The sequence below is a fragment of the Amborella trichopoda genome, chromosome 13 (genome assembly GCF_054954075.1).
Source record: "Amborella trichopoda isolate Santa Cruz 75 chromosome 13, AtrichopodaSantaCruz75HAP2 v2.0, whole genome shotgun sequence".
Classification (NCBI taxonomy): Eukaryota; Viridiplantae; Streptophyta; class Magnoliopsida; order Amborellales; family Amborellaceae; genus Amborella; species Amborella trichopoda.
Window position 1 is genome coordinate 45,501,189 of NC_142348.1, and position 23,897 is coordinate 45,525,085.

Below are 23,897 nucleotides of genomic sequence, written 5' to 3' on the forward strand. Positions count from 1 at the left end.
TGCCGAAATAAGTTGTTTTAGTATCAGAAATTTTTATGATGGCCTAAAATTTTATTTTTATCTCTAATTATAAAATATAAAGATTAAAAAAATAGTGTAGATCGAGCATAATACATTATGAACACTTGAAAATCTTGAAAATTGACGGTCAAGATAATACATTATAAGATGCACTATTTCCAAGACTTAAAATCTAGTTTTTTTTTTTTTGAAGTGTTGACTATAATTGCATTACTGGATAATAAAGTGCACACAAAATTGGGCCCTCTTTGAGGACACCTTATACACCCCTGAAGCGTTCAAAAAACGGAACAAACGAAATTACAACTCGTGAGCTCGAGATGATCAAATTATGGGCTTCAGCATCAAAACAACGTCTTCTAGTGAATTTTTGAGGTGCGCCTTAATTTGATTGTTTAGGGCCTCACTCTTATATAAACGTTTTCCATATATAACATAGTATAATACTATATGTTAGAAGAATTCAGTGCCAAGGAGATTTGAACCTCTGACAGTTTAGAAAAAGGTCATTCACCCTATCTATCAAAGCCATTCATGCTTCGTGTTATAAATTATATGCAGTAAATATTACTAATTGAATGAACCGCATGATTTAGCCCAAGAACCATAACATTCTTGGGCTGTTCCTGATCTGGATCGGCAAATTTCAGATCACTGATTAAAACATTCACTTTCATAATTCATACAAGTTAAACACTCAAGTGTATCTAGTTTAGAAAAAACAGAGATATTCTTGATGCCTAGCTTGGTTGATAAATATCTCTGTATATGCAAAGGACAAATTCAACAACAATTAGAAAGCCTGCCATCAGTAATATATAAATAATGCACAAAATTTGTCCAACAAAAGGCCCACAGATGGCATAGTAGATTAGTCTCAATTTTTCTCCCAGAAAAATCTGGACATAGTCAGTGTTGTTGGCAATTAAAAACCACTGCAATGCATAGACTCCATGACTGGGAATTTCAATAGATAGAATTTATTCCCTATTTTAAATAATGTACATGAAGCAATCATTGGAGAGACATCGTTATGAGTTATGTCAGCCACATATAAGAATGCTAGCGAAAAGGGCTATCCACAAGCATGTGTCCATTAATAATGCCTAGCATGGTATTCAAGTCAATCCACTTGTCATGGAGACGGTAAGAAAATCCTGATGTTGGTATATGTCCATGAAATATATCAACTTTAACGATCCCATGTGCAAAACTTTCCAAAAATGATGGGGAAGTCACTTCAATGGTTTACCCTGGCTATGGAAACCAAGATTCATATAACAATCCTTGTATCACTATTATTATAAAAAGTACATTAGGGTTATTTTATGTCCATGAAATATATCGTGTAGCGACCCATGTGTAAAAATCCCAAAAATGATGTGGAGACTTATGGTCTTATTGGCAGTATGGCCCTTGATAGAGTAGAATGGTGGAACAAGATTCGTGTAGCCAACTCGAAATAGTTAAGATAAGACTCTGATGATGATGATGCTGATGATGCGAAGAGAACAAGACAATTGATATGCACCCAATAGAAAAACAAATTGTGTAGCACAACAATCTGGCGACAAGAGACAATGTCCTACACAGCCATGTCGTTCAAAGTTGCAAAGCTTATTGCTTTTTGTGCTTCCATGAAAACATTCCAAATCCTCTCAAACCAATCCTTGGTAGTTTGTCTGAGGCAACAAAGTGCTCCATAAACCCTGAATCGCAAATGTCATCCATTGCTATTAATACAACATTGCATCAATTTAGGTAACCACAAGACTGTAACTTCACCAAATACATCACACATCAACCAAACAGCCTCTTCTTCTATAGAAGGCTTTGGTTACCCAACTATATATGAGCTCCATCCATGCCAGGGAAAAAGCAGAGCAGTTGGAGGATAACTCACAAATAACAATAGATTCTCGATTGTTCCTTTAGTAACCAACCTAACTTTGTAGCGCTCAAGGTCACCATCATTTCCAATTTCACCTCATAAATTGAGAGGTAATGAATTCCTTGAATATTAATACTCGTTAACAACCTATCATTGGACCAACAAAAGAAACATGAGAAACAAACCCAACAAGGGGAGATACTTTTGTTGAAACGAGTTGGTATGTGCCAAATTGACCGGCTATGATGCTGTAATAAGACCGTGAGTACATGCTGAATCTACTTTGCATGGCTCAAAAGTGAAATTCACCCATGGTTGGGAACCTAGAAATTTAAATGTGCAGCAAAAGGAAAAACCAATGGGCAATGAGAGAGAACTAAATGAAATTTCTAACAAAAACCCCACCTGCCTCAGTTGACTTTAAATTCAGACCACTCAAACACAATAAAAAGTCAGGGCAGTCCTGCCAGGGGGAGTTGGTATGTGCCACATTGACCGGCTATGATGCTGGTAATAAGACCGTAAGTACATGCTGAATCTACTTTGCATGGCTCAAAAGTGAAATTCACCCATGGTTGGGAACCTAGAAATTTAAATGTGCAGCAAAAGGAAAAACCAATGGGCAATTAGAGAGAACTAAATGAAATTTCTAACAAGAGCCCCATCTGCCTTAGGTGACTTTAAATTCAGACCACTCAAACACAATAAAAAGTCAGGGCAGTCCTGCCAGGGGGAGTTGGTATGTGCCACATTGACCCGCTATGACGCTGGTAATAAGACCGTGAGTACATGCTGAATCTACTTTGCACGGCTCAAAAGTGAAATTCACCCATGGTTGGGAAACCTAGAAATTTAAATGTGCAGCAAAAGGAAAAACCAATGGGCAATGAGAGAGAACTAAATGAAATTTCTAACAAGAGCCCACCTGCCTCAGGTGACTTTAAATTCAGACCACTCAAACACAATAAAAAGTCAAGGCAGTCCTGCCAGGGGGAGTTGGTATGTGCCACATTGACCGGCTATGATGCTGGTAATAAGACCGTGAGTACATGCTGAATCTACTTTGCATGGCTCAAAAGTGAAATTCACCCATGGTTGGGAAACCTAGAAATTTAAATGTGCAGCAAAAGGAAAAACCAATGGGCAATGAGAGAGAACTAAATGAAATTTCTAACAAGAGCCCCACCTGCCTCAGGTGACTTTAAATGCAGACCACTCAAACACAATAAAAAGTCAGGGCAGTCCTGCCAGGGGTCTCCCTATAGTGCACCTTGTTGAAAACTTCTGGACAAATTTTTGTGTATAATCTCCTAAGGAAAACCTTGAACGCCTAAATGAATAAAATGTCTCCTTCTGGGCCATAAGTGAGAAGGCCTAGAAACTTAACTTTGATGATAGTTTGAAAGGAAACAATGAGAAATCATCACAGGAAGAAATCGTTAAACTCATAGGGCCCATTGAGTCACTGTGATGACTATAAGTTAGATGCCCATGAGCTCTTGTCTGGATTTGGCAACTGCAAGCCATGCTGGACCTCCATTTTGGATGAAGGAGATCCAGCGAGTGAAATTGCTTCGGCAAGCAGAAGTGCAAAGTAACCATAAAGATTATTTCAGTAACCACGAAGATTATTTCAGATCTTTGAATACATCTTTGAGATATGCTCTAAAATGACAGTGAGTATACTTGGAGGGAGACAAATGAGATGGCAGAGGAGGGAACTGGTTGCTCTGCATTAGTAGTTACTAATACAGACCACAGAGTATGGTGCATTTTCCGGCTTTTCTTTCTTGCCCAAATTTCCAAGGCATACATGTAGATTTTGTACATTTAATAAATTCCAGCCCATTAAAGGAATGCCACAAATGGGACATATTGAACCTATTCACTCAACGAGTCCATAAGAAATATCTGAAAGAATAAATTAGACGAATTTGCCACATTCTCCAAACCAGAACACAACCAAGAGCCACCTCCCAATACATTATCCAAAGCTTCTGAGCATACAATTGGAAATAGGTGCCTCGACTTCAAAAGAGATTGCAGATGCCCTTCCAGAGCCCACTCTCAAACCAACTCTTTATCTTTTAAAATCAGGATACCAGCCGACCAAAAACAAAAAAGAATAATGATAATAACAATGCCTGGGTCTGGATCACCATGATCCAAAAGTACAAAATTCTCATCTAGTCACACAGAAACTAGAAGAATGCAGACCCCTAAGGCCTTCTTGTCCAATGAATAGCAAGGAGCACAAGAGCACATCGAGCCTCAAGACTACTTTTCAAGAAGTTCCTGGAGCCGTGATTTTGCACCTCCTCGACCTTCAAAAACTCTTAAGAGGACCAGCCCAGGTCTACAGCTTCTCCTTGTCACTCCATGACACACAATGTGCAGCCTATGGGCCCATTGAGCTAAACATTTTATATCTCTTTATCCAACCCATCACTTAAGTTAAAATGCAAGAGAAACATCTCTATCTTGAAAAGAATATATGCAGTGGATATCACAATCATCACTGCAACAGCCAAAATTAGAGAATGTCTAATAACTTGAATCTGGGTGTTCTGCTATCAACAAGTGAACTGCAACATATGTCACTTGCCACCAGGCAAGTATGCAAGATTATTCAAGGAACAACTGCATTTGACCATTGTCATAATCAATTGCTTTAGAAGTTCAGTCAATTGAACGACTAGGCATCCACTCAAAGGCTTATCTCCTTCACAAAATATTGAAAACAACAGGAGGAAAACTTCAGTTCCCGAGTATTTTGTGAAAGTTGTCATTGCATGGTTATTAGTCCAAATATCATGTGATTGACAAGAAGTCATGAAGACCATGAATAATACCAAGAGTCACTGCTCTCTAATGCCACATTTTTTAACACTGGATTCCCCACATTGTGCAAAACCCACTCCCATGCTCGGAATCTTTTATAGAAGTCCCGGGGTTTGATGCCTAAGCTGATGCAACAAGGTTCAGCTACACACTAGGCACATGCTTGCCATGCCAACAGAAGAAAAAAGAAACTAAAAAAGAAAAGAAAGAAAAATAAACATGCTTAGCATATTAAAAATATAAAAGAACAATTTAAAATAACTAAAGAAAACATATAGATGAGTTCGATAAGCATAGAATAACCTGCAAATAAAAAAAACAAGTATACAGTGACCAATTGCCCAACCAAGATGTATGTACTAAATAAGGCTCTGATGATGATGATGATGTAGATGTACATGTACTAAATAGACAATTTCAAACAATATATAAATGAAATTAGCCCTCTCACCTTAAATGATTTAGCAGGTGGTTCTGAGTGGAACAAGCCTTTATGTATGGAAACACCGTGAGAAGAACTTTCAAAATCCATTTTACAGCAAGCTCGCAGTATGCTGATGAGACTGACATTGTGCCCACACCAACCGACGTTTCCAGAGACGGTACTGCAAAGCCTTGAGAAGGAGGAAGGAAAGAGCAAAGCACGTTACTCAGCTTAATGGTATACTCCTTCCAAGTTTGTGAAGCAATAGTCAGCTCAGAAAGTTCTTTGTTATATGGTACAGAGGAATCAGATGATTGGACCATCTTTTCTTGTCCGTAAGTGTTCACATTAACATCCATAATGGGCATGTGAGAATTGTCATTAAAAGATGAGTCATCCCCCTTCTGTGGAAAAACTTGAAGCATGAAAGCAGGAGAGCAGATGTTGTTTGCAAACTTGTGTATCCTTCCGTTTTCACAAATAAACAACATGTTATTGAGATTACCATATCTAGGTCTGGTTAAGGACCTTATTGGCTCTTTCAGAGAGCAGGAAAAATGGCAAGAAAGAAAAGTATCTATCAGGAGTCCAGAAATAACTTCCAAACCTTGCCAGCAATTATAAAAAGAAAAAGAAAAAGAAAAATAGACAACATAAGGCCTCCAGACTCCAGCCCAAGTGTTGCAATTTTACGACATTCAACATGCCTTCCAATAACCCCTTGTACCTGCTTACATCCAACAATAACAAGATGGCTAGTTTCTTTTTCACATGAAAACACATCCTAGAACTTCAAAGCTGAAAAGGGAAAAGTAGCATAATGATATCTTGCATATAATATACATACTGAAATATTAAATCATTCAGTAAATGCATTGCAGACTAAAGGATACACTGCTTCCCGTAGGACATCCACCAGAAGGATTTGAAGCTCAAAATCCTCAAGAACAGGCTTCCCATATCTGGCAAGGATTATGACCAAAAAAAACAGGAAAAGCAAAGAAAGAGGAAAATAAGACACTGCATCCTCAGATTGTAAGAGCAAAGTAAAGCATCAAGAGACCAAAACACTTGAACCAAATAAAATTCATATCCATACAGATATCACATCAAGAAACTCAGCTCCTTAGTATGGAAAGACAACAACATCCAATCATAATAAAAGAAAATATATATCCCTCAACAAATTCTTCCAAAATATATTTTTCTGGGGCCCAAAAACATGGTTGAAGTGAAAATTATATATATTTCAGGGGTCCAAAAACATGGTTGAAGTGAAAATTATATATAATGTATATATATATATATATATATATATATATAAAATAAATTGAGAACAGTCACATGTAACATGAATTCATTATAGCATGATAAACCATTTATGCTGCAACTGTAACCTATAAGATGCAGTGAAATAGATAATACAAAAAGAGCAATTGACAAGGAATACAAATCAGTAAAAGTTCATTGACCTTAGTTGCTATGTATGCGACAGGATTAGATGTGCATGTAATGCAAAGGATCGAAGGCAATAATGAGGAAGATACGAGCTTGGAACGTGATCGATAAAAGAGCAAGAGGCAATCATATGCTTTCTTTAAATAACAATATTCTGAAGGGATAGCATGTGGCCAGCATATGCGAGCAGTTAATGGTTACTTAATAAAGTCTATTCTTAAGAACAAACAGGGTTACATGGAGATACCAACGCTCGTGTTGTGTTTAATATGTGTCTTATGTATCTATTACTTTGATGTAAGAAGCTAGTATGACAATATCAGTAACATGACCTACTTTGAATAAAATAATAATGTTTTCTTGTAAACGCACAATATAATATCTTTTATAAGTCCACAAAACACTTTGCAGAGTGGTAGCTCCATCAATCTCATGAGTTTGAACTCCTTCGAAGCCTTTATCAACATTTTTCCTTGTTTACTGTATGCATTACCAATGGCTGAGGCTAGGCACTCTGCCCTTGCTCGAGCTGAGTAACATGGGTGAGTTGGAGATAAAACATCTAAGTCATTTATGAGCCTAAAAAGCACTCAAATTTTGCAAAACAGAGTACCAAAATTTGCTAAATATAAAAAATATTAAAAAGAAAAAGAACTTACAAACATCATTAAAAGTCCGCAGAAAATAGAAAAAAGCATATAGAATATGTAATATGGTAAATATTGATTTATAGCTAGAAGGATTCAGAAAAATCCAAAAGAGGAAAAATAAAAAAAGAAAGAAAGAGCATAGGATAATAAAATTTCACAAACCATCATAACACCCACAAAATTATATAAGAACACATTTATACATCATTTATTAGAAAAATATATTATTTCGTTATGATTTTTTACATACCGAGTTTTTACATTGAACTCACCTCAACAGGGTGCTGAGACCGAGTATCTCAACCGACTAACCGAGTCCGACTTGACTTGACCGAGTTTCTGGATGCCGTTTATCACATGTAAGACTCCTTCATAATTTCTTCATTTATCACACCTTACACTAAGCAGTCGAGTGGTAGATTTTACCACTCATGAGCATTAGGCCCAAGTTCGAACTCTTGGGGGGCCTTTTCTTAACTTTTTTTAACATGCGTGCAGTGTCCCACCATGTCGACACAAAAACTATTTGAGGTTGGGGTAACACTGGGTAGAAACGTGTACTACTACAGATTTTTAGAGAATATGTCCTCCACAGATTTTTAGAGAATATGTCCTCCTAGTTATCAAGAAGGTTTTTCATTGAGGTGAGTCGTACTTTAAGGGGGAGAGTAAGAAAGCATGCAAAAGAACATTTGGGACTGCATTTGTTCGTTAGAAGTTTTCTTTCTGCTCTAAGGGCCAAGTGATGGGCCCTAAACCGTTTAATATAATCACAAGTGGTAGGACTGTATTTAGATTCGTAACAGTTGATGAGTATTGTTCATCAGAAGTTTCCTTTGTCTTTTGCATGAACCCTGAAGTTCTCCATGCGCCCTGTAGTTGTTCATAACTTTCCTTTGTATTGCACAAAACCCTAGGTCCTTGATTTAAAGGGTTTATATACGTCTCATTATATTTTAAGATAACTAAACATGTAATGAGTCAAAGAATTAAAAAAATTGGTACAAAATAAAATTACAAATCGTAGTGCAAAAAAGCAAACTGGCAAAATGGAAAATCATTTTGGGGTAAATCACCTGCACTTGGAAGCAGTATTCTTCGTAGGTGATGCATTGGCAGATGTAAAACTAAGTCCATCCAACAAAACTTCCAAGCCCCCAATGCTTTTAAAATGATTCTGAGCTCGTGGATTTTCAGTTAGTGCAGATCTAAGAGTTCTTAATGTTAACAATTGCAGTGATCTTTCTGTCCATTGATCCTTCAAACTCAATCTTCTGATGACCCGCAACAGTTCTGGAGAAAATGCACAGCAAGAACTAAGATTATGACCAAAAGGAAACCTATGACATATTCCACGCATATGGAAGCACATATTATGCAGAAGCCAGTGGCACGTGCAGACATAAACCTAACCACCCCTTTCATCAGAGAATTCAACATTATTATTTAACTAAAAGCCAGGTACTCTGTATAGGAAAACATGCATCAATAGATTGCACCAAAAAAAAAAAACTTCACAGGAAGTGAACTAATCTACCACGTCCTTCAAAAACCAATAAACTACTTTATTAGACCCAGAGAAATGGAATTAAATAGAAAAGTCCTAACCAACAGAAAAAAATCCAGTGTAAATATCTACAAACAGGTGATAAGTTGGCAACTTAAAATGCAATCAATGAATGCACGATAATTTAAGAGACACATTGAATGATACAGCACTAGTGAATTCCATATTTTTGCAGCAGCAAACTGGCCATTGCTTTCGCTGCCAAACCAACCCATAATTCTGCCCAATACCATGAATTCACATCTTATTCTCTCCAGAGCTTCCCCCAACGGCTTTTGACAAATTATATGCGGCAACTAGTACACAATATGTGTAATAGATATTGACAACAGTAAAGGAAAGCTTCATTAGGTGAAGTGATATTTATAGTGGAATATGCACTTCAGTGGGAGCATGTAAAAATGATATTTATAGTGGAATATGCACTTGAGTGGGAGCTTGTAAAAATGATATTTATATTGGAATATGCAATTCAGTGGGAGTATATGCGTTGACTGACTAAGGGATGGGAGGTTTATGGCTCTGGTCATGTCGAAAACCCTTGGCCCTGGGCATGCGGCACTACCAAGAAGGGTTTGCAGTGGGTCATCCCTTGTTGAGGTTGAAGAGATACTCAGGGATCATGTTTGTAGGCCAAGAGAACTGTGCGGTCTCTTGTGTGTGGTTGTAGGCCTATGAGAGCAAAAGCTAAAGCCTCAACATACTTCTGCACGGCATGTACACATGACAGTTGCTTTCCTTTAGAGAGACACATGTACATGTGTATTTAGAGAGCCCCTTTGCACTGTAGTGACAAGTGTTAGACTTGCTCTTAAAGGGGGGAACTGTATTCCACATTCCCACTATTTTATTATCCAACTTTGACAAGCCAATCATGAGCCCCTGCAAAGAAACTGTGGGTCATGGGACTTTGTTGGTTTGAATAAGAGAACAATTGTGGATCATGGGTTCTGGGGCGAGTAGGACACCCTTAGTGTCGCTTATTTTATTTTGGTATTATAAATATTTATTTTATTTTTAAATACTTTTTTGGAATTTTAAATATTATTTTCTGCTGTAAATTTTCATAAAAGGGTATTTTTGAAAATTTTCAAAACTTCAAAAATAACACATGTGATACCAAGGATTCAACCCCACATGTGGCACTCCATACATCCTAGGAACCACACCCTATTTTTGTACAACAATATTTGGCACAACCTATTTTATTACTAAAAAGGGTGTCACACCCCATATATTTTAACACGGGGCCACGCCCTGTTTTTAGGAAAAAGGGGTGGCACGCCTAAATATTCTAAAAAAGGGGGTCGGCATGCCAATTTTTGTGGCATAGCATGCCCAATTTATTTAAATTTTAAAAAAGAATATTTAATGTGGCACGCTATTTTTTATGTATAAAAAGGCCACGCCACGTTTTTGGGAGAAAGGGGCACGCCCCACTTTCTTAAATATTTGGTTTGAAATTAAGATGAGAAATCTAATGAGATATACTTTTCCACATCTTATGGGAGATATAGATAATTTTTATCTAAATAATACTTAAGTTTGATTTCAAACGTATATGACTTATCTAGATAAGTCTAAATTTCATTGGATTTATATTTTAAATAGGAGTGGATTGGGTCAAAATCTAAAAGGATAAAGTTCCTAATCTTTCTACCCAAAATCATGATGGCTGATTTTGGGATGGATGGCTCTGATTAATCTCTCACCCCACATATTTCTTATTTATCCTAAACAAGTGTAGCTGGAAATTAGATAACGTAAATCCTTTTCAAACTAGGAGATAGATTTCTACTAGATTCTCTTCTATTTAAAGATGTTTGACCCTATTTGAAAAGATACTAGATCTTCTCTCTTCCCATAGTTTTTTTTTTCTCCCAAGATCTGTCTCTCCCTCATGCAGCAATATTGGGGGATCTCTCTCACTCCCTCACGCAGCCATATTGGGTCTCTCTCTCTCTCATGCAGCAATATTGGGGGGTCTCTCTCTCTCTCTCACGCACATATTGGGGGTCTCTTTTCTCTCTCACACATCTCTTTCTTTTAACCAAAAGATAGGCATGTCACCTCTCTCTCTGCTCTATATTTTTGTCTTGAAAGAAAAAGAGAGGTGACCTACTTAGGTGAAACCCTAAGAAAGAGTTTGTTGTATTTGTTTTAAGGAAGAAGAGAGAACCCCACTTAGAGGGATATTAACTCCCAAGATCAACCTTGTTTTGTTCCCATAGGGTTTGTACAAACCCTATGTTATTTTTGAGTTCTCTAAAACCCTAGAGGAAGAAAGATTGCCTACAAAGCTTCCCTATCTTAGAATTTTCAGAAAGACCTTAAGGAGGAAAAGTGCATCATTGGTCAGGAAATTGGGTGTGGGGTGTACCAAGTTCTAGTTGGGTAACTCTAGGCATCTTCTAGTAAGTCTTCCCATTAGTTTTAGTTATTGTCAGTTTTATTTTCTATTTTTCTGTAAGTTTTCAGGAACTTATATTGTGTTCAAAATTATTATAAAAACTAGTTTAAAGCTCCTGGATAGTTTCTAGTTCTCTTGGCAGTAAAATAAAGATCTTAGGTTGTATCTAGAGCATTGTTTTAATTTTCCAGCAATATATTGTGGCACATGTAAGTGGAATTCTGGTATTTTGAATAAAAATAAAAATAAATTTTAATACCTTGAGTTCCACATAACCAAACCTTTCATTAGTATCAGAGCTTCTATATTTTAATGCCAAAATTTAGGAGAAGCTCATGCTCCGTGGGAGCGCAAAAACACTAGCAAAACATGTACTACTTATGACCACGGATGACTCTCATGCTCTTGAGTATGAGCACCTAAAGATTGCAAAGAAGATTCATGAACGACTTGAGACTGATTATGCCTTACCTTCCCTCACAAGAAAGACAATGGCTATGAAGTAGTATTCAGATTTGAAGATGAAGGAAGGAGGCAAGTTCACCAAGCATATACAGCAGTTCAGAGCCTTAGTTCGTAAACTCGAGGGCGCACAAGTCATGCCAAATGAAAACAAGCAGATCTGCCAGTTGCTGAATTCTATGTCGAGTTCATGGGAAAACTTCATTTCAAGCCTTACAGCTAGGGAGATCATGCCAAAGCTGAATGATATCATCACCAAACTTAAAGCCGAAGAAGAAAGGAGATTTTCTCGCAATACTTCAGCCTTGAATAACTCCGTAAATATGGTAAACCTTAAACCCAACCCTGGTTCATTCAAGAAAATGAAATGCAAAGGAAAAAAAAAAGAAAGAACAAAAAGAATGAGAATTGAAAGAAGAACCAAGGGCCTAAGAAAAGGGGAAGGATTTTAAGAATACCCAATGCTATAATTGTAAGAAATTTATATTGCTAAGTTGTAACAGTCCTAAAATTTCAAAAAAAAAACAAAAAAAAAAAAAAAAAAAAAAAAAAAACAGGAGAAAATATGCTTTTAAATAGGTGATGTTCTGTTTGAATATGATGGTCCTTGAGGACCATCACTGTTTTCAAAAACTTTTGCGTTGGATTAACTTTTGCTTTGCCTTTACTTTTCTTCCTTTGCCCGCTTTTGCCTCCTGCTGCTTGCAGCTGGCAGCGTCCTTTAGCGGACGTGATTTTCGTACGATAAAAGTCTGCTTTTAACGCGACATCTCAAGTATGAGGTAGAGCGTAAGAAAATAATATAATAATACGTTATAATAATATAATAATACGTTATAAGAATTTAAATAGGGGATGTGAGCACTCCCACCTTAAAACAAAATTTTGAGATCTCTCTCTCTGGTCAAAACACAGTGAACTTCTCTCTCAAACCGAATTTTTTATCGGAAGCTCCCTCTCAAATAATTGTGGGTAAGTGACATCGTCTTTCTGAAAAATAGTCTATTTTTAATAAATAGTGATATTTCCGTCTAGGATCTTTATTTTATCAGTTTTGTGTGTAAGTGACCTCATTGTCTCGAAAAATAATCCATTCTTTTTAAAAATAAAATGAAATAATTATTTTTGCTTATTATCATGAATTTTAGGCGCGATAAATTTTATGCGCACGTGACCTCATTATCTTGAAAAATAATCTTTTTAATAAAAATTGTGATATTTTATCTATGTTAGAAATTTTGAATGCTGTAAATTAGAAAAATAAATTTATTTATTTTTCTTGTCTATTGTTAGAAATAAATGTGATATTTCTGCTTTTAGTAAAATTGTGATATTTCTTTCTACTGTTTTGAGTATTTAGACATTGTAAAATTCGTGTGCAAATGACTGCCGTATTATTTAAAAATTGACATTTTTGCAATTGATTATAGTATTGTTGTAAAATGTTTATTTGTGAATTGATATTCCATAAATTGTGATAATTCCGTATTCTTGAATTTTTATAAGAGTTTTTCTATACATATTAAATTGGCAATTATGCTAGAATGCCTTTACAAACTCCTACCTTTCTAAATTTGAGCCCAAAATATTTGATTGGTTATTTTTGAAATGTTATAGAGAGTGATTGTTATTAATGGTTTAAGTGAAATTCATATTAATGGTTTCAGTGATATGTTGAGTACATGATATTGCTGCTTTCGAATGTTTAAAGAGATTCAGAAATAATTTAAGTATGCAAGTGGACTCATCCGGTTCGCCGGTGAGGTATAAGTGGACCTATCTGGGACGCCGGTAGGGTTTAAGTGGACTCATCCGGTACGCCGGTGAGGTATAAGTGGACCTGCAGGGATTAAGTGGACCTATCTGGGACGCCGATAGGGATTAAGTGGACCCATCAGGACGCTGATGGGGTATATAGGTGACCTACTTGGGACGCCAGTAGGGTATTTTGTGAAATCCTTTGAATTATGTACTGCCGTTAAAAGTGTTATAAGCATTTCAATTACTCGGATTATACTTAATTATGCAATTATTGAAAGTGAAATTGTTGATGCATTTCTATTAATAGATCTCATTTTGGAAAATATTGATATCTTTCAATCATGATTATTTTTAGGATTATGATGATCACTTACTGAGTAGCCAAACTCATCAAACTATGGTAAATATTTTTTCAGGATAACTACGGATTCATTTTGAGTACTCGTCAAGGGCAACTTTGGAAGATATTGTAGTTGTGTCTGAGCTTTTTTTTTTGTTACTTTGTAAGAATTCGTCAGTGTAAATTTGTCCTATTAAGAGATGTACATATGTTTTGACTGTCACATCTCAGGAATATCAGTATTGTAAATTCTTGGGGTGTGACATAAGTATTGCAAAGCACCCAAGAATGTGAATCCCAAAGGCGATAAGGAGCATGCTTGGGTGGTCCTTGAGACTATGCGAGCTGACCCTAAAGTAGGGTCATGGTGTTTTGACTCAGGGTCCACTGCCCATGTGTCAAACACAAAGGATGGATATAGAAATTTCCAGCCTGTTGCCCCTAGGGATCAGTATATTTATATGGGAGGAAATCAAAGGATTAAAATTTTGGGTATTGGAGATTTCATCCTCCAACTTTAGAATGGAAAAGGTATGGTCCTAAAGAAAACTCTTTATGCTCCTAAGATGAGGAAGAGTTTGGTTTCAGTCGCAAAATTGAGGCTACTCCACCCTTTTTACTGGTAATAAGGTGGAGAAGAAATATGGAGATGAATTAGTCGTGAATGGTGATCCTGTAGAAGGTTTCTTTTCAATTGCAATAAAAAAATCCATTTCTTATATCTCTTGTTATAATGATGATAATAATGATGCGTATATATCGCACATGAGATTAGGGGACATATCCTAAAAGAATGGAGAGATTAAGGAGAGAGGGATTATTGAGTAATTTAAATGGAGACTTAACCAGAGCCTATGAATCATGTGTTCAAGGAAAGCTGGCTAAGAAGTCCTTTGCAAAAGCTCAGAGAACTACTGACATATTAGAGGTTGTCCATAGTGATATTTGTAGATTTATAAATGTGGCCACTAAGGGCCGCAAGAGATATTTTATCACATTCATAGATGATCACTCCCGTTTTGGCCATGTATATCTCTTAAGTGAAAAATTTGAAGCCCTAGACCAGTTCAAAGAGTTTAAAGCCGAGGTAGAGACCCAAACAAATCAGAAAATTAAAGTCATTAGATCTGATAGGGGTGGAGACTATTCCTCATGACTATTTAAAGAAGTATGTATTGAGCACGGTATTATACATCAATATATTATACCATACACTCCTCAGCAAAATGGAGTAGCTGAGAGACGAGGTAGGACCCCAATGGAAATGGTGAGGAGTATGATGGGATATGCTAAACTCTCCCTAGATTTTTTGGGAGAAGTTGTCTTGACATCCAACTATATCCTTAATCAGGCTCCCACAAAAGTTGTCCCACTAACTCCTCATGAGATTTTCACTGGTCGTGCTCCGTCCCTTCATCACCTTAGAGTGTGGGGATGCTCTGCCCATGTCCTAATACCCTATCAAAATAGAACAAAATTAGATCCGAAAACAGTTAAGTCCATCTTCATATAATCCCCACCACATGGTAAGGGATACCGTTTTTATAATCCTAACACAGGGGTGTCCTTGAGAGTAGGGACGCTCATTTCCTTGAGAAAGAATTCCTTGAGGGTCGTGCCACTCTAAAACAAGCCAAGTTTCATGAGATAGAAAATGACACAAGTCAGACCATGGATCCTGAACCACCTTGTCCTAGGAGAAATAACCGAATTAGGAGAAGACCTGAGTTCCTCACCTACCTAGGAGAACATTATGAGAGAATTGAAGAAGAATCCTTACATGAACCTTTTTCCTACCAAGAAGTCATAACCTCTCACGAAAAGACCCAATGGGATGAAGCCATGAATGATGAACTAAACTCTATCAAACAAAACAAAGTTTGGGAATTAGTGAAACTACCTCCTGATAGCCATAGGCTGCAGGTGGATTTATAAGAAAAAATTAAAATCAGAAGGGAAGTTGTTAAAATATAAAGCCAGATTAGTTGCTAAAGGCTTTACCCATAAAGAAGGAATAAGAACTTCTCCCCTGTCGCAAAATTCCCTTCGATAAGAATCCCAATAGCCATAGCAGCCCATTTCGACTTTGAACTCCACCAGATGGATGTTAAGACTACATTTCTGAATGGGGACTTAGAAATAGAAATTTACATGAAACAACCAAAGGGTTTCATAGAAAATGGAAATGAAAACCTAGTGTGTAAACTTAAATAAGTCCCTTTATAGCCTTAAACAAGCCTCAGAGCAATGGTACATTAAGTTTCAGGAGACCTTGTCATCTATTGGTTTTGTGTCTAACCAGGAGGACTAGTGTATATATGTCAAGGTCAATGGGAGTGACGTGGCCTTCATCTCTTTATATGTGGATGACATGTTAATTGCCAGTAGTTCGATGAGTCTCGTATTGGACACAAAAGCTTTCTTGTCACAGTATTTTGATATGAAGGATCTTGGAGAAGCATCATATGTTCTGGGGATCAAAATACTGGAACAGAAAAGAGAGAACAATTCAACTATCGCAAGAGACATATTCTAACAAAATTCTTGAAAGATTAGAAATGGAAATTTGCCGGCTCATATTAACCCCTATTGATAAGAAGACCAATCTTAACCTAGCCATGTGTCCCACTACTCCAAAAGAAAAGGAAGTCATGCAGAGAATTCCATACAGAAGTGTGGTTGGGTCACTAATGTATGTTATGTCAGGGACAAGATCAGAATTATCTTTTTTGCCATGAGTTTGATTAGCAGGTTCCAGAGTAATTCAGGCATGGAGCACTAAAAAGCCATCAAAAGAATATTGCGATATTTGAAGGAAACTGTTAATTACGTAGTCACTTGTGAAGGAGGCTTAGATATACAGATACAAAGATATTTAGATGCGGACTATCAGGGCGATCCAGATGAGAGTAAGTCCACATCCGGATATATCTTCATGCTCACAGGTGGAGTTGTTTCTTGGAGCTCAAATAAACATGATGTTGTTGCACTCTCGAGTATGGAGTCAGAATATGCGGCATGTTGTTTCGCAGCTAAAGAAGCAATCTGGTTGAAGAAGTTTCTGAATCAACTCATATTTGATCCAATAAAGTGCCCGTGTGTTAAAATCTTATGTGACAACCATGCAGCTATTTGCATGTCAAAAGAGCCGAGGTTTCATAAGAGATCCAAGTATATAAAGCCGTGCTACTACCACATTCGCAACGAGATCTGAGCAAGAGAGATTATAATTGCATATCTCCCGACAAAGGCCATGTTAACAGATCCTTTAACAAAAGGATTGGTGGCAAATGCTTTTGCCAAACATATACATGGGATGGGCTTAAGAGAAATTCTGAGGGAGTGATTGTATGGCCTTTAAAGGCCAAGTGGGAGATGTTGGTTTTGTGGCCTTTAAATGCCAAGAGAGCTTGTAAAAATGATATTTATAGCGGAATATGCACTTCAGAGGGAGTGTGTATGTGTTGACTGACTAAGGGTTGGGCAATTTATGAAGATCATGTCAAAAATCCTTAGCCCTGGGCAAATGGCACTACCAAGAAGGGTTTATAGTGGTTCATCCCTTATTGAGGTCGGAGATATGGCCAGGGATCATGTTTGTAGGCCAGGAGAATTGTGTGGTCTCTTGTGTGTAGTTGTAGGCCTGTGAGAGCAAGAGTCAAAGCCTCAACATACTTCCGCACGGCAGGTACACATGACAGCAAACTCTTTCCTAGGAAAAATATGGGCTGTATTTTTTTTAAGGAAGAAGAGAGAAGCCCACTTAGAGAGATATCAACTCCCAAGATCAGCCCATATTTTGTTTCCATATACAAACAGATGGACCGGAAAAACTTCTAATGGCGGGAAAAGGTCACGCCAAACTAAGGCCCTTCTTTTTGTTGTTTTTGTTTTGAAGAAGACCCTTTCTTCTCTCTAGGGGCGTGTTTGTTTTTCTGAAAATTTCTTTCAGAAGGAAATATTTCTAATTGTCCAAAAGTTCCGCGTTTGACACACAATTTCATCTAAAAGTTCAGAAAGTAATCTTCTAACAAAAGTTCTCATTCCTTTGTTAAAACATGAAAGATCAAGTTCCTAAGGGGGGGTAGGGATAGAAACTTAATCGTTCAGAACGTTTTTGTTGATCATTATTCACTATGCATAATATAAATATATAATATATATTTTTGATATTATATATAATATATAAATATCTTATAATATAATAATAATATAATATAATACAATATTATATTATATTATATATTTATATTAACTTTATTAATGTAATATATAATATTTATATATTTATATTATATCATATATTATATATCATATATATTTATGATATTATATTTAGTATATATATAATGTTATGTTATAATAATATTTATTATAATTATAACATAACATTATATAATATAAGATTATATTATATATTTATTTTATTAATGTAATATGTAATATTAATATATGTTTATATTACATTATATATTATATATAATATATATTACATTATATATTATATATTTTTACATATTATATATTTATATTTATTTTATTAATCTAATTTATATTATATAGTATCTATTGATTATATATTATATGTAATATATAATATTAATATATATTTATATTATATTATATATTATATTATATAATATATGGCAATATATTATATATTATATAATATATGGCAATATATTATATAATATATATTTATTATATGATATAAATATTTATTATATATAAATATCTTATATTATTATTGTAATAAATATTATATGCTATATATAATTCAAATATACATTAATAAAATATATAAAAAGCATTATATTATATATTAAATTACGTTATATATTATATTTATATTTAATATTGTTAATATACATATATAAACAAACACAGTACCCAGAACTTTCTTAACACTCCAGCAGGTTATGAAAGACCCATAACTTATTTAAACCTTTCAAAACAAAACATTCAACTTTCCAGAAGATATCTTTCAAAAAAAACAAACGCGTCCTAAGACAATAGAAGTATAGAATCCACGCTGCTTTTCTTTCCCCCAATCAAACATCTTACATTTCCAAAAAAATCGACATTCTCAAGTGGTATCATGAATTGGTAAACAACCTTTTCACAAATGACCCACCAGAAAGCTGTATTTCAGGTACATTTCAAGCCTTAAAACACTTCTCAATTACTCAAAAGGTAATAAATAAATTAAGATTTCCAAAATAGAAATAGATGTGAACCACAACAAATTGATCAAATGCAACAAACATATTATATGGACTCTATTAGCAATCCTGAAGGACCTATCCCATGTCTTCTTAGGGCTTGAGAAACGGAGTACCATTAGAGACCAGCCAACAATATGGAGGATAATTTCAAGTAAGCAGGACAAATCTATCTCTATCATCCTTGGGCTGCATATATTTTCCCTCCTTTTACATCTCATTTACTTTTGTTAAATTTTCAATTTATGGGCACTCTGTTTTGGCCCCCATTTTCTCGTCTTTGTTATTTTTGTTCCATGTACTCTGTATTGCCCCTTATCTTTTTTTATTAGTACTTCTGGATTATAACCCTTGGCAGAACATGTACAGATTTGCCTGAATGGATTCATGGCATTTTTCAACAAACAACAATCATGAGCCACCAGGCGAAGATTTGATTAACATGAAAATTATGAAAAGAAAAATTTCCCCTACATCAGAATCAATAAACAAAAAATAACCACTGAGGAAACCAACTTTGTGTTACTCAACAGAATAACAACAACTACGACAACAATAAATAAATAAGTTTACAACAACAACAACAGCAATAACAACAGAATAAGTCCATCCAAGAACATCAATTCAGGAAATTCCACAGCCTAGAACAACTCAACTATCAGAATAACATGCATGGGAAACCCCATGTAGTCAAGGGCATCCTAGTTGATTGAAAATCTACAAATGAAATGATAATAAAACAGATAATCCAGCTTAATAAGTACAATTTCAAAATGAGAAGGTAATAGATGATTAATGTAGAGAAAAGGAAAAAAAACAAGTTCAGAAGAGAAAGAGAGAGAGAGAGAGAGAGAGAGAGAGAAAGAGAGTTTTGAAAACCTCACCTACTAACCAGTTCAGACCTCCTGTTTCCATCACTGATATAATTGCCTTCTGTTGTAAAGAAAACCGTCTTCCACTAAGATCCTTACCCATTAGGCTGCTTGATGACTCCTCCAAACTGCCCTTTGCAATAGAAGGATCCATATGAATGGAATACATTGTAGCCTTTTCGTTCACAGTTAGGTACAAATCAATGAAATTTGAAATAATAGAAACCACGTAAATGAGAATGTTCTGTAAGGATCTCAGCTTCTGAGAAAGACCCAAATGCTCATCTGAAGCAAGGGCACCAGCAACTGATTTAAGATGAATAACTGCAGCTGCGAAATTCAAATTCACACTATTAGATTCAAATCAGATCCTATCAATAGCATATCAAGAGAACAAAAAAAAAAAGATATCGAGTTAAACAAAAATTCTTGTAATAAACATTGAAATTCCTCACACTTAATTTGCTATTAATGGGCAAACGACCACAATTAATATCTTATACATAAAAGGGAACAAACTTGTACAAAAAATTGTGTTGAATATAACGGAGTTCACCGCAAAAATGGTCATAGGCCTTGAATGCCCAAAGATGGGAATATTCATAGAGCAACAGCCATAGAAGACTCTGTCAGAAGAGAGACTTCAGGGCCAAGCTATAAAATGGAACCCCATTAACTGTCTTGAAGGGAAGCATAGCATCTACATTTGGCAAACACAGCGGCTTCATGCTCAAGGGCTAGGCAAAGAAGGCATAGGTCATAGTCTGCCTGCCTCCACATTGATGCCTAGGCATCAAGCACGCAGCCTTTCACATTCAGAAACACAAGAAATGGCAGTTGCAAATTAGAAGATACCTTTCATAAGTGCTGCAAGCTTTTGCATCCCCCCATAGACGATGAAAACTCTACGATTATGCATAGAGCGAGTTATGATTACTAAGGCATCCAGCACATTGAATTCTTCAGGTCTCTCAGATAATATCATGGACATGCCCGGTAAGTCAGAAGTTGATTGTGCTGCAAAAAGTCAAACAAGTTAAAAAAATATATGCAACTATGAATGTCCTTAAGTCAGTAACAATTCGTTGAAGAATTCTATAGACATCGGTAAAAAAAACAAGAACGCCGCCAGGTATTCCAATACAACATGAACAAAAACCAATATCTGAATTGCCATAAAGAAAGAGTCAGGAAATTGAAAGTTTTTCGATTATACTTCTTTGACACCCCAGACATTTCCAAGAAGAAGGGCCAATTGTTCTAAATCATAATATCATACATCAGTAGAATGCGCACACAAGGATGTTACAATAAAGAGAGGTTTCAGAGCATGCACATCAAAGTTGAACAAAATAAAGACGGCACACAAGATGATAAGAATAATCAAAAGTGCCTCTGTTCTGAGCTAATGGGCGCAAAGTACAGATTAGGGTATCATAACTATGAAACATAATAGACCTTTTTTTCTGGGTAAGTACCATGATAGGCTTACACAGCTCAATATGATTTCCAAGAAGAATAAACATCTCGAAACCTATGTTCTACTATTTCTTCTAAAGCAAAGAGTAGCTTGATCTCCACATCCATATTATTCAAGAAAACAAAGAGCTTCACTCACATTCCGTGACAAGACCTGTCAACCTTACAAGTTCTTGGGTCAGAACAAGAATAACTTCTGTAGGGTGACCGAAAGAGCAGCCAATGATAACATCACTGCTGGTCGCTGCAGACACAATGGTATCAGGGCTAGATGTAGCAATTTGTTTTGGCTGGCAAGAAAGTTCAGGCTTCCAGTTCTTGTATACCAGCAGAAAATGCACAAGAAACATTTGCAGTAGTTTCCCTTGTTCTTCCTGCACAAGGAATTTCTTAACAAAGTTACAAGTTCAAATGTAGCATAAAGAAACTAGTCCTAAATAGCATAACCTATAAAAAGGAATTAACATAGTCTAAGAAAATACCCCAACACAAAATTAAAATAAGTATCATGATATGAAACTGATGTAGTGAGTTTATATATATATATATATATATATATATATATATATATTCTTGATTTTAGATTTGGTACAATTTAGGTTTTTATTTTATTTACGGTTATGTTTGTATTTTTTGTTGTAGAGATTTGAGGAACGTAAAAGATATTTAATTTAGAATTTTACGTTATTTGTTTTATTTTTGGGAAGCTTATCATGTGGTGAGGGATATAGGATTCATAGTAAGAGTTATCTTTTAGATAGAGAGAAAAGGTTAGGGATGTGGGATCCATAGTAGGAGTTATCTTTTAGATAGAAAGAGATTAACAAGTAAAAGTCCCATTTTTATGGACTTAAGCAATTTACAAAATTTCCCATGGAGAGATGGACATTGGATTGAGTTTGAGAGAGAGAGAGGAAGATATGGAGGAAAACGTGAGGGAGAGAAAGAGAGAAAGTCTTATGGTTTGTTTTTTATTGTATTATTTTATTTATTATTGCCTTTTAGTTGTATTGAAAGGGGGGAAAGTCTCTTCTTTGTAAACCGAGTGATTGGACAATACAAAAAGAGTTTGATCTTGTGAAAAGATCTTGGGGGTAGACTCCCTTGCAGACCTAGAGACAGGGTATAATCTCTCAATCCCTTTATTTTTATTTTTATTTTTCTGGTTTATTATTCTCCATGCATCAGTTGGTGTCAAAGCCTTGAGATCAAAGATCCAAACACCATATAGAGCGTTTGGATCGATTTGATCAAATATTTGAGCAATTGGATCAACAATTTGATAGGCACATGGAAGACCTTCGCAAATCAATACAACAATATCTACAAGATTGACTTAGTATATTGCAATAAAGAGGAACAAGAATATAAAGAGGTAGATCTCTATACAAAAGACGATGTCGAAAACCAAACATACAAGAAATTTTGAAATCAACTATGAAGAAGAAGACATGTGTGATACAATATGTGAAATCCAACCTTATGAGCTTGAAGGAAAAATCAAGATTCAATATCCCGCATTTCGGTATCTCAGAGTTCCACTACAAATTGTATTGAATCAATTGTTTATTTGAAGAAGAAAAAGTACCCAGAAGAATATTGGGACTGTATCATCAACTTTTGAGAAGACCTACAAAACATTTACGTTCAACAAGCTTGAAGTCGAGCTTCTCCCAACCCCGAGAGAATGTTGTTGTGAGTTTTTTTATTTTTTGAATTTTTATGGTTTCTTGATTTTAGATTTGGTATTATTTAGGTTTTTAATTTATTTACGGTTATTTTTGTACTTTTTTTATTGTAGAGAATTGAGGGATATAAAGCATATTCAATTTAGAATTTTAGGTTACTTGTTTTGTTATTGGGAAGAGTATCATGTGGTTACAGATGTGGGATTCATAGTAGGAGTTATCTTTTAGATAGAGAGAAATGGTTAGGGATGTGGGATTCATAGTAGGAGTTATCTTTTAAATAGAGAGAAAGATTAACAAGGAAAAGTCATAATTTTATGGACTTGAGATTTTTAGAATAGATTCCCATGGAGAGATTGACGTTGGATTGAGTTTGAGAGAGAAATAGGAAGATATAGAGGAAAACATGGGGGATAGAGAGAGAGTCTTATTGGTTTTTTTTTTATTCTATTATTTTATTTATTATTCCCTTTTAGTTGTATTTAAAGGGAAGAAGATATCTTCTTTGTAAAATGAATGATTGGAGAATAAAGAAAGTGTTTGATCTTGCAAAAAGATCTTGGAATGGACTCCCTTGGAGACCTAGAAACAAAAGCTTTTTCTGGTTTATTATTTCCCCTGCATCAGAAACCTAGAAAGACTAAAGAAAGGAAGCAATTATATATTTTCCTGAGACTCAACACAATGGCTACATACAGAACTTACTGACGTTCACAAGCCATGCAGGCAGTTTTAGCGAGGTATTGAACAAATCTAGTATCTGTAACTAACTATGGCTAGCCAAATCTATCCTTCTCAAGTAACCCCTTAA

The 23,897-nt window shown here is 35.5% G+C and overlaps 1 protein-coding gene across 10 annotated transcripts in view; it reads right to left on the reverse strand.

Moving 5' to 3' along the window:
* The window catches only part of LOC18442628 (binding protein), a 98,139-nt gene that overhangs the window by 53,551 nt on the left and 20,691 nt on the right, over positions 1-23,897 (reverse strand). For 9 of the 10 annotated variants that reach the window (XM_088855872.1, XM_088855871.1, XM_088855870.1 and 6 more), the window contains exons 4-9: positions 21,538-21,787; positions 20,775-20,936; positions 19,932-20,249; positions 8,362-8,578; positions 6,071-6,139; positions 5,205-5,687 (exon numbers count right to left, since the gene is read on the reverse strand). In XM_088855872.1, coding sequence (XP_088711998.1) covers positions 5,205-5,687; positions 6,071-6,139; positions 8,362-8,578; positions 19,932-20,249; positions 20,775-20,936; positions 21,538-21,787 — 1,499 coding nt within the window. The remainder of the gene's footprint in view (positions 1-5,204; positions 5,688-6,070; positions 6,140-8,361; positions 8,579-19,931; positions 20,250-20,774; positions 20,937-21,537; positions 21,788-23,897) is intronic. The other variant, XM_020672428.2, reaches the window with a different exon arrangement.